General features: G+C 49.3%; 2 protein-coding genes across 3 annotated transcripts; both read left to right on the forward strand.

Moving 5' to 3' along the window:
- The first annotated feature begins 565 nt into the window (after positions 1-565).
- Positions 566-10,427, forward strand: SIRT5 (sirtuin 5). 2 transcript variants are annotated; one of them, XM_063160073.1, is made up of 9 exons: positions 566-609; positions 1,123-1,261; positions 3,326-3,459; positions 4,958-5,183; positions 6,686-6,773; positions 7,159-7,212; positions 8,391-8,514; positions 9,772-9,887; positions 10,243-10,427. In XM_063160073.1, the coding sequence occupies exons 2-9, from the start codon at positions 1,147-1,149 to the stop codon at positions 10,316-10,318; spliced, it is 933 nt and encodes a 310-aa protein (XP_063016143.1). In that variant the 5' UTR covers positions 566-609; positions 1,123-1,146; the 3' UTR covers positions 10,319-10,427. The 2 variants fall into 2 exon arrangements, with proteins under 2 accessions (XP_063016143.1, XP_063016133.1); XM_063160063.1 differs by lacking the exon at positions 566-609 and adding an exon at positions 714-883.
- A 119-nt stretch (positions 10,428-10,546) lies between these two features.
- NOL7 (nucleolar protein 7) lies at positions 10,547-14,766 on the forward strand. The gene is made up of 8 exons (XM_063160099.1): positions 10,547-10,749; positions 11,304-11,364; positions 11,474-11,538; positions 11,709-11,740; positions 12,654-12,750; positions 13,356-13,477; positions 13,560-13,637; positions 14,398-14,766. The coding sequence occupies exons 1-8, from the start codon at positions 10,559-10,561 to the stop codon at positions 14,469-14,471; spliced, it is 720 nt and encodes a 239-aa protein (XP_063016169.1). The 5' UTR covers positions 10,547-10,558; the 3' UTR covers positions 14,472-14,766.
- The last annotated feature ends 48 nt before the right edge of the window (positions 14,767-14,814 follow it).

Here is a 14,814-nt window from a genome sequence, read left to right on the forward strand (position 1 = left end):
GACAGGCTGCTGGTGGACTTGAAAGAGCACGGTGGGACTTTTTCCCCTCCTTGGGTGCGTGTTTTGGGGGCTTCTTCACCTGCTTAGCTGGTAATTTACAGAATCCAAAGGGAGGGGGAGAAACGTGTCAAAACCTTTGACTGAAAAGGACCGTAATGATTTAAGGTTGTTGGGGAAGGGCGGAGAGGAGGCGGCTGGATGAGAGCAGGCGCTGCCTTCTTTATGCAGCAAAACATGCTAAAAACAGCGTTCCTCATTAAGAAAAAAAAAAAAAAAAAGTGTGCTGTCCGAGTGCAGCGGAGTTTTCATCCGTGAACGCGTAAACTGCGAACGCCCGAGGGTGGACCGCAGAGAGAGATGACGCTGGAAAGCCATCCAGCTTTCCTGACCTACTTGCGTGTCATTCCAGCTGATACGTGCGCGCTCCGCGCAGCGCCGGGAAGCGGCTCGCGGTTGCCTCCAGTGCACCCATCCACGCCTCCATGCCGCCTTAACCCCGCGGCCCTTCCCCGTGGGAGGGCGGAGCGGCGCAGCGCGGGGCGGGACGTGCGGCACCGCACGGCTCGGCCGCCTCAGCCGCCTCCGCCGCCTCCGCCGCCGCCGCCCGGGGTGAGTCGCAGCGGGCGGGCCGCGAGCTCGCTGCCCCGGGGCCGGCGTGAGGGCCCGGCGGGCGGAGCCCCGACGTGAGGGCCCGGCGCTCGCCCCCTCCCCCTCGCCGAGGCTCCGCCTGCCCGCGCTGTCCCCTTCGCCCTTCTGCGGGCCGGCAGATGCACGTAGGCTCGCAGCCCGCCGAAGCTCCGTCCATTGCTTTTCCCCCTTCTTCTTAAAATGCCGGTGGTCCTGGGAGCTGCCTCGGGTTAGCAGCGCAGTTCGGGAGCGTCGCGTAAGTTGAGTGTCGGCCGAAAGCGTCGCTGTGCAGCGGGGCTGTTCTCCCCGGTTCCGAACAAAAGCGGTGATCCCGGCCCCGGGGTCTCGGGTCGGCGGTGATTCCGTGTTCTGCAGGTGCAGGAGGAAGCCGTGAGGAACGCTCGCACCTGGTTCTTTAGGGAGAGCCCCTGACAGGAAGGTGGCAGAAATACGCACCCTGGCTGGGCCGCTGATGTTTGATTTATTTCTCCCCAGGTGAAACACTTCCGAGGGATCCTGATGTGTCTCTTTCAATCTACCGCTAGAAGGTTGGTTTCCCAAGTACATTGTGGACTTAAGGCCTCGTCTTCAAAGAAACAGAAGTTTTGCTTGGAAATGGCCCGTCCCAGTTCAAGTAAGACGTGTATTTGTTTGCTTTAGCACCCCGGACAGGTTTTTAAGGTGGATTTGAAGTGCTAGAAGGTTTTGTGTGCTAGGTGAAATCCATGGCTTAATTAAAAATGTTTAAAACAGTGTGAAGTTGCTTTATTTGTCCCCCAGAATAGTAAAATTACCTTTCTGTGTCCGTTTTCTGTAGAGTTCCAAAAACCCTTGCAGTCAGCATGGTTACAGCATAAACACGTTTTTAATGTTTATAGTCTATGCACATAAGTATGCAGTGGTTAATTGCATTTTCCTTTCATAATGCTAATGAGTAATAAAACTAATACCTCATTTCTTTGTACAAAACTGGGCCTTGAGCATTTGTAACAGTTCAGGAGCCCTGTTCACGCTAGCAGTTAAGGCTGATCACTTTTCACCTGTTTGGGGGTATTTTGGTTTTGTTTTTCAATTTGAGAATGTGCCTTAACTTGAAAATTGCACACAGGTACTATAGCAACCCCCTAATGTCAGGTAGCTGAGGCAAACTTGCTTTTTGTGCTGCCTTGAGCCATCAGCGTTTGGCTGCTGCCAGAGAGCTGGCTGGGAGGGCTTTTGGCCTGAGCTTTGCACGTTCAGGGCTTGTGAGGTTTGGTTTGCAGCAGCAGGTGGGGCATCAGAACTGCAGCGTTCTCTGCCCAGTCCTGTGCCTCTGTGCTGTGGTTCTTGGGACCTCTCCAGTGGCTCTTCCTTCCTACAGGAACTTACCTGCCTTTGGGTGGGCTTTTCTAAGTGTGGGGGGAGGGAGGGGGTAATTTTGGTTTTTATTTGAAAGATCACCTGGTAAATTGTGAGGATTAGGGTTGTGGTGAGCAGCTCAAAATTCAGCTGGAGGCTGCTCACTGGTGGGATACCATAGGAGCCCGTACTGAGGCCAGTGTTGTTTAACACCTTCATTAATGGCCTGGACTATGGACCAGAGCGTATCCTTGGCAAGCTTCCATATAATACAAAGCTGGGAGGAGTGGTTGATACTCCAGAGGGTCCTGCCCCTGGGAATAAATAACCCCAGGCACTAGGACAGGCTGGAGTGACCAGCTGGGCAGGAGTGTCCCTGGGGATCCAGTGGGCACCACATTGGCCTTAAGCCAGCGATGAGCCCTTGTGGCAATGAAGGCTCCAGGGCATCCTCTCAGTGCATAAAGACACCCCATGGTGTTTGTCAGCTGTGAGGGTGGTCAGACAATGATTGAGTTGTGCAGGAAGGTTATGGAGTCTCTATCCAAGGAGATATCAAAAGCCGCCCCACAGGACACAGTCCAGGGCAGTCTGCTCTGGCTGACCCTGCTTAAGCAGAGGGGGTTGAACAAAACAATCTCCAGAGGTCTGTTCCCACCTCAGCCATTTTGTGATTCTAACCTGAGTTGCTTTGAAAATCATATCTGAGATAAACTGCAAGAGATTTTTTTTATCTGTCTGTAGTTAACCTGTTCCTGTTTAATCTTGTCTCGGCTCACATAAAAAGGCAAAGGAAATTTTCCATCTTTTTCCCAAACTACCATGCAAGGAAAAATGGTGGGAATAACACATTTAAAAATATAAAATACAGCTGCAAACTTAGAAAATAGGAAAAATGTCACAAAAGAAAGCACATTTTCCCAAATTACCTTAATTTTAAAGGTGATACTTTGTGGAAAAAAAAAAATCCAAACAAAAACAACAAAACAAATGTATTTTTTTTCATCTCAGGATCTTAAGTAACAATAAGAAAGCAAACTGTTCCTGGGTCGTGGTGCCAACAGTTGTTACTGGGGTAGCATCCAGTGTGGGGTTTTAGTTATAGGCTCTGCTTTTCCAGTATTGACTGTAATCATGTTTAGCACATGTTGCCCTACTGAGCCTGCTCAGACACAAGTTTTGAGGATCTCCAGGAACTGCCCTTTAAATTCCAACACACAGAAACTCGGGAGGCAGTAGGTGTTCCGAAATTGAAGTCATGGGAGGTGTGTATGGAAGCCATGTGTGGATGTGTAAGTGTGGCCTCTGGGGGCAGGGTGTGAGTGCCTGAACAGCTCCTTGTTTCCCTGCCCTGGCACAGACATGGCTGATTTCCGAGAGGTGTTTGCCAAGGCCAAGCACATCGCCATCATCACCGGAGCCGGGGTCAGCGCCGAGAGCGGCGTCCCCACCTTCAGAGGGGCTGGAGGCTTCTGGAGAAAGTGGCAAGCCCAGGTAGGTGCTGGTGGCCCGTGTCTGCTCAGCTGTGCCTCTCTGTCCATCACACAGGTGAGCATGGAGCGTCAGGAACAGCTGGAGGAAGAGGGTGGAAGTTCTCCCATGGCAGTGCAGCCGGGACAGAACTCTCCCTACAGCAGCTGCCTCTGCAGGTCTTCTCTGTGCCCTTGGGGATCTGCTTCTGCCCTTCGGTTTATCAGTTGCTTGGGAAATACAACATTCTTGCAGGCAGCTCTGGGTCTTTCTGCGATCCTTGTTTTCCTGCAGTTCAGCTTTTGCAAGATGAGCAAAACCTCACTGTTTTCCTACCATGTGGGGCCTTTCCTGTTTTACACTCTTTAGCATTTTAAACAAACCAAAATACCAAAGGAAGAACTGACAATAGAGACTGGTTGTTTTCTTTTAATCTTGGTGTCTCATAACACCCTTTGAAAATGCTTTAGGACTTGTTTTATTTTGGGGCAGGTTCTTTAATTCTCCCACAGGCTGTCTATCCTGCTGGAATGATCTTGCCAGCACTGGGATTTTGCCTGGAATGATCTTGCCTGCCAAAGGGGTGGGAGAGGAGGTGGGAGCAGACACTGGGAGTACAGCTGAAGGCACCAACAGTGTGAGCTCTGTGGGGGCCTCATGAGTCTCATCCTGCTGGTGCTGCAGGTGTTTCAGCAGCTGTTCTGCTGTCAGTACCTGGTACCCCAAATGCTGCAATCACACCTGCTTTCTTTGTGGTTTTTAATTACAGCATTCCTGAAAGATCTGATGAAGCTAAAAAAGTGCCAGAGACATGGGTTTTTGAAACTGGTTTGAATGATGAGTTTTTTGCTTTCAGTGACTATCAATTCAGATAAAGCATGTGTGTGTATAAATGTTTGGTCCTGCTGCATCAGAAACTTGCATTCAGTTTCTCTGTCAGTGGAATTGTGCACTGAGGTGCTGGACTGAGCTGCACCTCGTTTTTGAGAAAGAGAATCCAAAATTAAAGTTACCGCGAAAAGCAGCTTCAATTTTACCTGCACACAAAATACAAGACATTAGACTTTGGTTTTGACAATGGGTGTAATTTGGCTTGTGTTACACTTAAAGCAGAAAAGAAATTCGTAGCAAAGGAAATACATTTACTTGATGCTGAGTTTTATGGCTGCCGTGGAAAAGAGTTTTGGCTGCCAAAAAAAGGGTGTGCACTGGAATATCTCATCTTGCTTTGTGCTAAGCCCCTAATAGTTTGGTAGGGCAGCACAGAGGATGGTTGGAGTGTAGTGTAAGCCCACGTACCACATGGTTGTTGTAAGTTATTTCCTCTTTTGATCTGACATTTTGACTTGTCCCCCCTGTAAGGGCTGTGGAACAATATTCTCATCAACTGCATTTGGTTATAGAAAATCTGCATTTGATGACCTTGTGATGCAGAGATGTATAAATGGCAGAGATGCAGCAAGCTTCATCTGGGGAAGGGATTCTTCTTTCATTGTTGGATGACCTGTTACATCTTTTGCAGGAGCTGGCTACTCCAGGGGCTTTTGCACGAAACCCTTCCCGTGTGTGGGAATTCTACCACTACCGGCGGGAGGTGATGCTGAGCAAACATCCCAATCCAGCCCACATTGCCATCGCAGAGTGCGAGAAGCGTCTCAGCAAGCAGGGAAGGAGCGTTGTGGTCATCACTCAGAACATTGATGAGCTGCACAGGAAGGCAGGCACCAAGCACCTCTTAGAAATCCATGGTAGGAGCTGGCTCACGTCTGCCACAGGCCAGGAAACCTGGGGTGGGGAGTGGGAAGAAGGGAAAATGGGATAAGTACAGAGAGAAAAGATTTTTGTCTTCAAAATTACAATAATTTGCATAAATTTATTTACAATAACACCCTGTTCTCTTTTGGAAGTTGTTTCAGGTACTTTGTAGCCTCTCTTTATTCCTCACCTTTAGAATCACAGAATCTCATCTTTCTGTTTTTAATGGATTCTGACAGTACACAGGAAATGGTTCTCCCTTTTGCTTGCACAGTTTTCTGCAGATCCACTTGAATTCATGTGGCTGTGACACCTGGCTGATTTCACTTAGGAAAGGGGAAAAGAACCCCAGGGATTCCACTGTGTGGTAGAGATGGTGTCAGACTGCCACCAATAAAGGGTGTATTGGCAAGCCTGGCCTCACCAGCCCTGGTGTTTTCCCTCTGTCCTCTTCTCACTTGTGCACTTCCTGGCTACAGGAGGACAAAGGGACTGGAAGCAATTGAGATTCCCTTACCTTTCTCTCCTGCAGCCAGTGGCCCTCCCCCTCTCTTCCCTGTAGTCAGTGGTATTCCTTACTCCCACAAAGTGCCAGAGGAGCACATGGCAAGTGCAGCACCCTGGGGGTCAGCGGGGGTTTGGGATCTGAGGAAATATACAGGTGTGGAAGCCCTTGGAGCTGACCCCACAGAATCACCATCTCTGGATGTGATTAAAAAAAAACTGGACATGGCACTTGGTGCTATAGTCTAGTTGAGGTGTTAGGGCATAGGTTGGATTTGATGATCTTAGAGGTCTCTTCCAACCTCATTATTCTGTGATTCTGTGATTTTTCACTTCTCAGGCCCTGCCACAGGGTAGAAGTCTCCCAGGACAAAGACCCATCCTGGTCCTCTAGCACTGTGATGCTTTTTAACTCAAGTATCACTAAAGGTGTAAATGGGATTTCCCACCACCACTTTTGTGCTTTGGACACAGGAAACCTGCACAAGCTATTTAGCAGTCGTGGACCCAATGAAGTCTTGACAAGAGTTTAATTTTGGTTATTTGTATTCCTTACAAAATGGACACAATTTTTAGCTCTTGGCTGTATTACACATCTTGACAGCATGTTAGTAATGCTACAGAAGTTTTGGGGGTGGAGTTTTGCATCAAACAAAATGGTGTTGACCAGCATCTTTTATTTTTTCAAGAAAATGTTTCTGATGTAAGAGGAAAAGCAATAAACGGAAATCATCTCCCTCAGTGATATTTTAAATTACGATTTTCCTGCAAAATATGTTATGGGACTGTGTATTACTCATGTCCTGAGGCAGAACAAGGTGGCACAGTGGGACTGTCTTTGCTGTTGCATTCCTGTCGTAAGTTACCTGCAAGGCACAGCTTTCAAGGTCTGCAAAGAGAAGCTGCCCAGGATAAACACAACCACTTGCCTGCACAGCCACACCTCAGAGCCATTGCTTCATCCCTGATGTTTCCTCTTTATGTGTTCCAGGTAGTTTATTTAAAACTCGCTGCACCAGCTGTGGAAATGTAGCTGCGAATTACAAGAGCCCGATCTGCCCCGCATTGGCTGGGAAGGGGTAATCCTTTCTTTCTTTCACCATTAAAAAAGGAAGCCAGCAGGGGGATGGGCCAGGCGTACACTCAAAGATTTTTTTAGGACTTTTTTCCCTTTACATTTCACCAGACCTTTAGATAATTACATAAATAGTTGTTGTGCCTTTGACAGTTTTGGCCAGCTTATTAAAGTTGCTCAGCTTCAGGATAATTCTGGACAAATTCCTGCCTGCCTCATGTATGGTATTTTAGGATTGTAGTAGGTGTTCAAGTTGGCTGAAGTTGCAGATTTTTTGATTGAAGGAGTGCTTTAGAGAATATGAAGTTTTTTAGAGAATGTTAAGTTTTTATTAATCTATAAAATACCTTTTGTACTGCTGAACATGTATTTCCATTTTGTGATTACAGGGCTCCAGATCCTGACACAGAAGATGCTGCCATTCCAGTTGAAGACCTTCCTCAGTATGTATGGATCACTTTGTTGGGCTGTTACCTCTTCATGCTTTGTACATCTCAAAGCTTCATGTTACTGTTCATGTTGTTTTGGAAGGACATTCCACAGGAGACAAAGAACTCTGTGTAGGAGGACAGAATATAAGAAAATATGGATAGTGTAGAAAGTAATCTTACCCCTAAGGAGTTGCAGCTGGGCCAATTATCAAAGATTAGGAACAGGCCTGACTTTAACAAGTCACAGCTGTAACCAATGAGAAGAATAGTGCTATAAAAGAGTGGGGTGGTTGAAAACTGGAGTCAGTGGCTACTTTGTGAAGAAGAAGGAGTCAGTGCTCTGAGGAGCTACTCATGAGAAACACCAAAAAGGTATGAAACTTTTGCGATAGGAGATAACAGTATGGAACCCCTGCAATAAGATGAGAACAACTCTGGAAATCTGCCCCAGGAAACTGAGTCTAAAGTTACAGGGGCATCAGACAAAGGAGCATGTAGAAGTTACCATGGTGCTAAAGGCATCACACGTTTGTGTTCTTGAGCACCAAGATGAAACGTGGCCAAATTCCTGGGGTTTGTAGTAAGTGAAGTAGTAGGAGAATTGCAGCAAGAAAGTGAGTGCTACAGTAGTAAATGTTTTGTTACTTTGCAGGTGTCACCCACTGTTTTTCTGGAATACCATGGTGGGGTCCCCTCACAGGCATAGAATGTGCCATGTTGCTTTTTTATGTTTCCTGAAACTTTGCCTTAGCTAGTTGCAGATGGAAAAAGCCGCCACATTTTTCATCTGATTCCTAAGGAAAAAGAGGCTAACAATATGCTTCTGTCTTTTGGGTCATTTTCTCCTTAAAACCCTGTCAGCTAGTTTGTTAAAGCTGTTGGAGGCTGAGTTTTAACTTTCATGCATTTCAGGAGCTGAGTAAGGGGAAGACACAATTAAGTGTCTGTGCTGAACAACTGTTCAGCACCCCCTTCCTTGGGATCATGCAGTACCATGTGTATTTCCAGCATGTGTGTAGCATGGAATGATCTGCCTTCTGTCCAGCACGTGGTAGAGGAGGGTGTGGGGAGGGCTGTGAAGGAGGAGAGAGGATGATGGCAGGTAAGACTGCCCAGGGGAGAATGCGATCTGCTTTGCCGCTCCGCAGCCTGGAGCGCTGCTGACCTGTCCCTGTGTGCTGTGTGAGCAGGTGTGAGGAGGACGGCTGCAATGGGCTCCTGCGGCCCCACGTGGTGTGGTTTGGGGAAGCCCTGGATCCCGGCGTGCTCACGGCGGTGGAGAAGGAGCTGGATATCTGTGACCTCTGCTTGGTCGTGAGTGGCGCTTTCCTTACCTGTCCTCTGAAACGCCAGGGAGGCCACGCTAGGGACGTGGCAACTCCTGGGCAAAGCAGATGCATCTGAGCTTCCCTGAGGGAACTGAAAGCCCCAGAGGGCTTCTCTGGTGTCAGTGCAAAACATTAAAAGACCTTTCCGTTTGAAAATGTACACAGACTACTCAGAAGTCAAGTACACAGGGGTTAGAGACAATGCTGTTTGGCTGCTGAATTTCACTCCCCCTCTACTCTGCTCTGGTGAGACCCCATCTGGAATACTATGGACAGTTCTGGTGCTCCCAGCATAAGGACATGGAAGTGTTGTAGCAAGTCCAGAGGAGAGCCACAAAGTTCATAAAGACACTGGAGCACCTTCCCTATGAAGAGAGTCTGAGAGAGTGGGGCTGCTCAGCCTGGAGAAGGGAGGGCTCTTGGGAGACCTTAGAGTGGCCTTCCAGTCCTGAAAGAGGCCTGCAAGGAGGCCAGAGAGGGATGCTTCACCAGGAACAAGGCATGATGGCTTTTAACTGAAAGAGAGTGGCTTTAGATTACATATAGGGAGACACTGTTTAATGTGAGGGTGGTGAGGCACTGGCACATGTTGTCCAGATAAGCTGTGGGTGTCCCATCCCTGGAAGTGTTCAGGGCCGGGTTGGATGGGGCTCTGACCAACCTGGGCTAGTAGAAGGTGTCCCTGCCCATGGCAGAGAGGTTGGAAAGATAATCTTTGAGGTCTCTTCCAATCCAAACTGTTCTATTGTTCTAATTTCTCAAACAGTAAAAAATACAATTATTTTGATGCTCAGTTTGAAAAGGAAATAAGTTATAATGTGCTGCTTTTTTGCAAGGTGGTTTACATGCCATGTAGGTTCCAGATCCCTAACCAAAACACTTGGTTAGAGTGTTGTCTTCCATTTACAGGATGATCTCAAGTAACAGAAGGAAAGTTTTGTTATTATTTTTCCTTGAAAACAAAGTGTGCCATTTTTTTCTGGGATTTTTTTTTTCCATCTACAGTTACAAGTGGGTTTCTTTGGGCTGCATCAGAGAAACAATTCCTAATTGCTGTGCTAAGTTAAATAGTTACATCTGCAGTGACACTGATCAGATACTGATTCGGTTTCATTTCTGTAGGTATCTCCTAGGCTTCAGTGCACGTACAGTTGTGAGAAGGGCCCTCACCTCGGGGCTGGGTGGTTTGGTCTGTCTGAGTGCTGTCCTACTACTCTTGTGACTCCTGTCCCACTGCCCGCAGGTCGGGACCTCGTCCGTGGTGTATCCTGCGGCCATGTTCGCCCCGCAGGTCTCGGCCAGAGGAGTCCCGGTCGCGGAGTTCAACATGGAAACCACTCCTGCCACCGACAGGTTCAGGTAGCGCTGCTCAGGGAACGCCTTCAGTCCCCTCCTTCCTGCCCCTGGTCCAGCTGCTGACGCTGGGTTTAGACAAATACGGTCTAGTTTGCCCCCCAGCCTTATGAAATATTGAGTTTCTGTTAAAAAGTAAGAAAAGAGGATTCTTCTTCCATGGTGGAATTTTCATCGAAGACACAAACCGTATTATTTAAAAGGGTGAGGCTGAAGTCTTTCCCTACGCCCCACAAGGCCTAAACCCCTCTCTCCTCCTCGTCTTTGCTCCGTCCCTGCCGTGGCCCCGCCACACTCGCCAGGTCAAGCAGCGGGATGTGCCGGTGTCTGCCCGCGCCCTAAACCTGCCGCTTCCTTCCAGGTTCCACTTCCCGGGCCCCTGCGGGACCACGCTGCCGCCGGCGCTGGCGCGACACGAGACGGAGATCATCACCTGAGCCCTGGGATCATCTCCTGAGCCCTGGGATGACCCCCGGAGTAGGGGGGCGGGCGGGCCGGCGGCGGCGGGACTCGTCCCACGGCAATAAAGGCGGGGCGGCAGAGCCACCTCTGGTGTCCTGTGTTGTGTGTGCGCGCATCCCGCGGGGCGGGCCGGGGCGGGTGTCCTGGTGCTCGGCATTCCCCGGCGGAAGGAAGGCGGGAGCGCTTCCGGGGCGGGCGGCACAGAGGCCGCGGCCATGGCGCGCCGGCAGAAGGCGAAGGAGGCGAAGGCGGCGGCCGCGGGCAAGCGCAGGGCTCCCGCCGCGCTGCCCAGCCCGGCCTCCTCCTCGGAGGACGAGGCGGACGAGGCCCCGGAGGAGGTGCCCTTCGGCGTGGCGAGGGAGGCGGCCGAGGCCGAGCGGAAGCTCGTGGGAGAGGCGGCGCGGAGGTGCGGACACGCCGGGGCCTCCTGCTCCGGAAGGGCGGCTCCCACACCAGCGCTGCCCTCCTCTTACCCCCTCCGCCTAGCCCCTCTCATCTCCCCTTTCACCCCTCTTACCGCCGCCGTAACCCCTCGCTTACCTCTCTAATCCCCCCCCTCCACCCCTCTCACCCTCTTAGATCCCTTTTTACCCCCGCACACACCTCTTTCCCCCTCTTATCCTCCCCTTATTCCCTCCCTTATCTCTGCTTATGTCCCCTTGTTGCTTCCTCCCCCCCCGCCCCCCATCTCTCTTCTAACCCCACCACCCCTCCTACGCCTCCCCGGCCCCTTCTCCTTCCTTATCGTGCCCGTAACCCCTTCCCCCCCTTCACCCCTCTAAGCCCCTTTCACTTTTTCACTTTTCCTATCCCCTCTCCCTTATGCCCCTACTTGCCCCTCGTCGCCACCTCCTTTGCCCTTCCAAGCCCCTCCAAGCCCTCGTTCACCCCCTTCGTCCCCGCCCGTAATCCCCCCTCTCCTCCCCTGGAATGCTGACGATGGCTCCCGCCTTCCCGCAGGCACCGGGAGCTGCTGAAGGAGAAGCGGCGGCGGCACCAGGAGCTGTTCGCGGAGCAGAAGGTACCGCGCTGCCCCCCGGGGCGGGCCCGGCTCTGTGTGTGTGTGTCTGTGTGTGTGCCGGCCGTGTCCGTGTCCGTGCCCGCCTGACTCCCCTCTCTCTCCCCCGCAGAAGCGCAGGTTGCTGCCCGAGGCCGTGCTGCAGGAGCTGCAGGAGCTGCAGGATGTGTCCGCACGGTGAGGGGACACGGGCAGGCGGTGGTGGCTGTTGGGATCCGCCTCTGTATCTCCCACCCCTGGGGCAGCCCCTTCTGGGAGACCATACTGGAAATGGGGGTTTCACGGCTTTAGTAAAGGAAGGGAGTGTGAATTGAAGAGTAACCTGTCGCCTTCCCTTTGCTCCCCAGGCCCGCTGAGCAGGCTGCGGCAGATGACCCAGGTATGTTACAGCTCGCTTCGCTAACGAGGGCCACATCTGGTACCTCAGGAGTTCATTCCTGTGCCAGAGCTCCAAGGGGGAGCTCTGGTGAAGACACCTTCTCCAAGTCTTAATCATGAGCATACTGCATAGATTCTTTTCCCCAGGAAAAGAAATGTCTGAGGAAAAATACAAAGTTAGATTGAATCTAATTCTTACACCTTTTACAGAAATCACTTGCTGTGCAGTGATTTCAATTAAATACCCCGAAGTTTTAAGGAAATCATGGGCAGGTGTTACAGCAGAAAAAGCAAGGATTATCAAAGGTGGATTAATATTTAGCCTTTAAGTTTTAGAGGCTATTCCTGAGTACAGTTGTTAAATTGCCTCTATACTTTATATATCAAACTACAGTTCAGTAGCATCTGTAGGATATTAACTCTTTTCAAACTCAGAATTACAAAATCAAGAGTCTAGAGTGTTTACAACTGCTGTTTTTGCTTTATCTGTACTTCGAAGTACTTCAGAAAAAATCTTATTTAAACATTTTCTCATCCAAATCTCACATGCTGCTGTATGATGTACCTGCTACTTTTTCTTGCCTTTATTTAAAAAAGATCTGTTGTATTGACATAGCAAAGAGATGAGCTGAGAATGAAGCAAGACTGAAGCCAGAGTTGTTTTTCCCTTTATGGGTTACCCACAGCTGTTGTGTTGCATTGAATTTTTGTCCAGTGACTAATCCCATTTTGTTGATGCTGAGGAAAGCTGGCTAGCAGTACTTTGGGTTGCTCCCCTCAGCATATTTCTTTCCATCCCTCTTACAGCTGTTCTTCCTAGTCAGTTCTTCTGAAAAATGCTGCTTGTTGTAAGTCCTGTTCCTGTTTCACTGACTGTTTTTCATTTGTAACCTTTGGGAAATTTCATTTACAAGTTACTTTAGATGAAGAACTTGAAGCTGAGGCTGTAGAGCTGGAGCTAGGCCAAGCCGAAGTGCAGGAGAAGAAAGGCAAGAGGAGGAAGGGTGTCAGGTAAGAGGAGAAGATGATTTTGCCTGGTGTGGGAAGGTCTGTTCTGCATGGCTGTACCCTCTTCTGCACTTGATGTTCCCCCATCCTTTGTCTGATTGAAAGTGTATTTATGTACTAGAAGTGCCTTTAATATCTTCTGCTTTAGCATACTTATATATGTGTGCATACATATATATATATAAGATAGAAATAATTTTTGCATATTACATGTATGTAACTGCTATGAGATGGCTGGGCAGTCATAAGCACAGCAGTACACATTGTGTTGTGGGGGTGGTTGAGCACCAAATTCCTGCATTTCAATCTGTTTTTCTCCCTGCTCTTTATTTCATTGTCACTGATGGCCCTAGATAGTAATTGCCCTAGCTTCTGGTAGGATGAGCTCAGGACACCCAAGGAAACTACTCAGGGCACACAAAGGCATAGGACAACAGCTTGAGAGTATTGGTCCAGCTTTTTATTTTTTAATACTGCCACAAAGCTCATCTGAGTATCAGAAACCATCACTGGCTGCTGCTGTGCTCGAGTAGCAAAGCTTGACAGCAGTGTCTGTTGTTCTGGATCCTGTAACCACGCTTCAGGGATTTACATCTCCCTTTGACTAGGACAAAAAGGAACTATGTGGCTGTGTGCTTGAAGGACCACAGTGCCACAGGCCTCCACCAGCAGCTGGCCAAAGACTTCCTGAATGCTCAGCTCTACGGGCCACACACCAACCGGGTACCGGGTAAGCACTGCTGCTCCTGGGTGGGTCTGGGTGGAGCCTTGTCTGCCTTGAACTTGGCTATTAACATTCGTCTCCATTGCAGCAAATGAATTTTTCTCCCTTGCAAACAAGAGAGCCCGTGTCAAAAAAGCTGCTGTTCAGTTTGTGGACAAGTCTTGGGGTGAGTATAGAAAGTCAGAGTAGGTACTGTTTTCTGCATGTGTGGCTAAAAGTACACTTGAATAAAATCAGGGTTTCCATGCTAGAGCATCCTGGCTTGTGATCCTCTTAACTCCAAGCACCTGGAGAGTAAGGGAAGGGCAGCAGTGCACTGCAGCCTCAGCAGGTATCATGAGCACACCCCCAGGGGTGGTGTATGAGACACAATTAAAAAAAAATTACCTTGTTTTTGGTATGTTAAGAGACAGCTCTTGTATTAGAGCCAGGGCTGTTCAGTGAAATAAATACTTAAGGAGCTGTTGTTTCAGACTCCACTCTCTGAGCTGTTGGAAGGCATTTTAGGTGCATCTCAGACTTAAAAGATACCAAGATCCCAGAACCTCTGTGTGAGCACAGGGAAAAAAACACCCATTTCTCCTCATTTCCATAATGGACAGGGACAGTTTCACACCCACACATTCTGTGAGGGTCACAAACACCACAGGGAAAAGTTACTGGTCCTTACCTAACAGGGCCTGCTTTCCATCTGTGCTCCATCACTGCAAGCTCCACTGTATTCCCCCCACCCTCCTAAGAAGGCTGGTGCAAACTACTGGCCAGTGAAATGTACCTGGGGCACATAAAATACTGTAGGAAGTTTATCAGTGTTTGAGGTTGGTTGTTCTGCTCTGAAATGCTGCAGCTGCCAAGGGATTGCTGCTTCTCCAGCACATGGGGGCTAAGAAAAATGGTAACTAACAGTTTTTTTTTTTTTTTTTAAGGGCAAGATAAAAAGGAAAAAGCAGCAAGGTTTAAGAGACACTGGCTGGCAACGCATATTAAAAATGGACTCTGAAGACAGCTTTTTGAGAAGATGCTGCTAAGGACTTTAAGGGACAGTTGATCTCAACACAACATAGGTGTTTTTCCCACTTCATCATCACTTTTTGCTTTCAGCTCCAGCCAGCAGAAGGCACTGAGCTGAGCCTGATGGAACTTCCCTGTACTCTCCTCTCCCCTTTCAGAAGTTCCTGGGGAAGCTACAGAGCAGCCAGCCCAGTGTTGTAGAACAGCTGGTGCTAGGACCAGGCTTGCTGAGCTGCCTCCATGAGGCAATGCCTTTGCAGAGAATAAACATCAGCAATGTTGTACCTACTGGTGTGGATGCTGCATTCCTTACAGCAGGCAGTCACTCCTGC

Source organism: Melospiza melodia, chromosome 1, assembly GCF_035770615.1.
Source record: "Melospiza melodia melodia isolate bMelMel2 chromosome 1, bMelMel2.pri, whole genome shotgun sequence".
In the NCBI taxonomy this organism is placed as follows: domain Eukaryota; kingdom Metazoa; phylum Chordata; class Aves; order Passeriformes; family Passerellidae; genus Melospiza; species Melospiza melodia.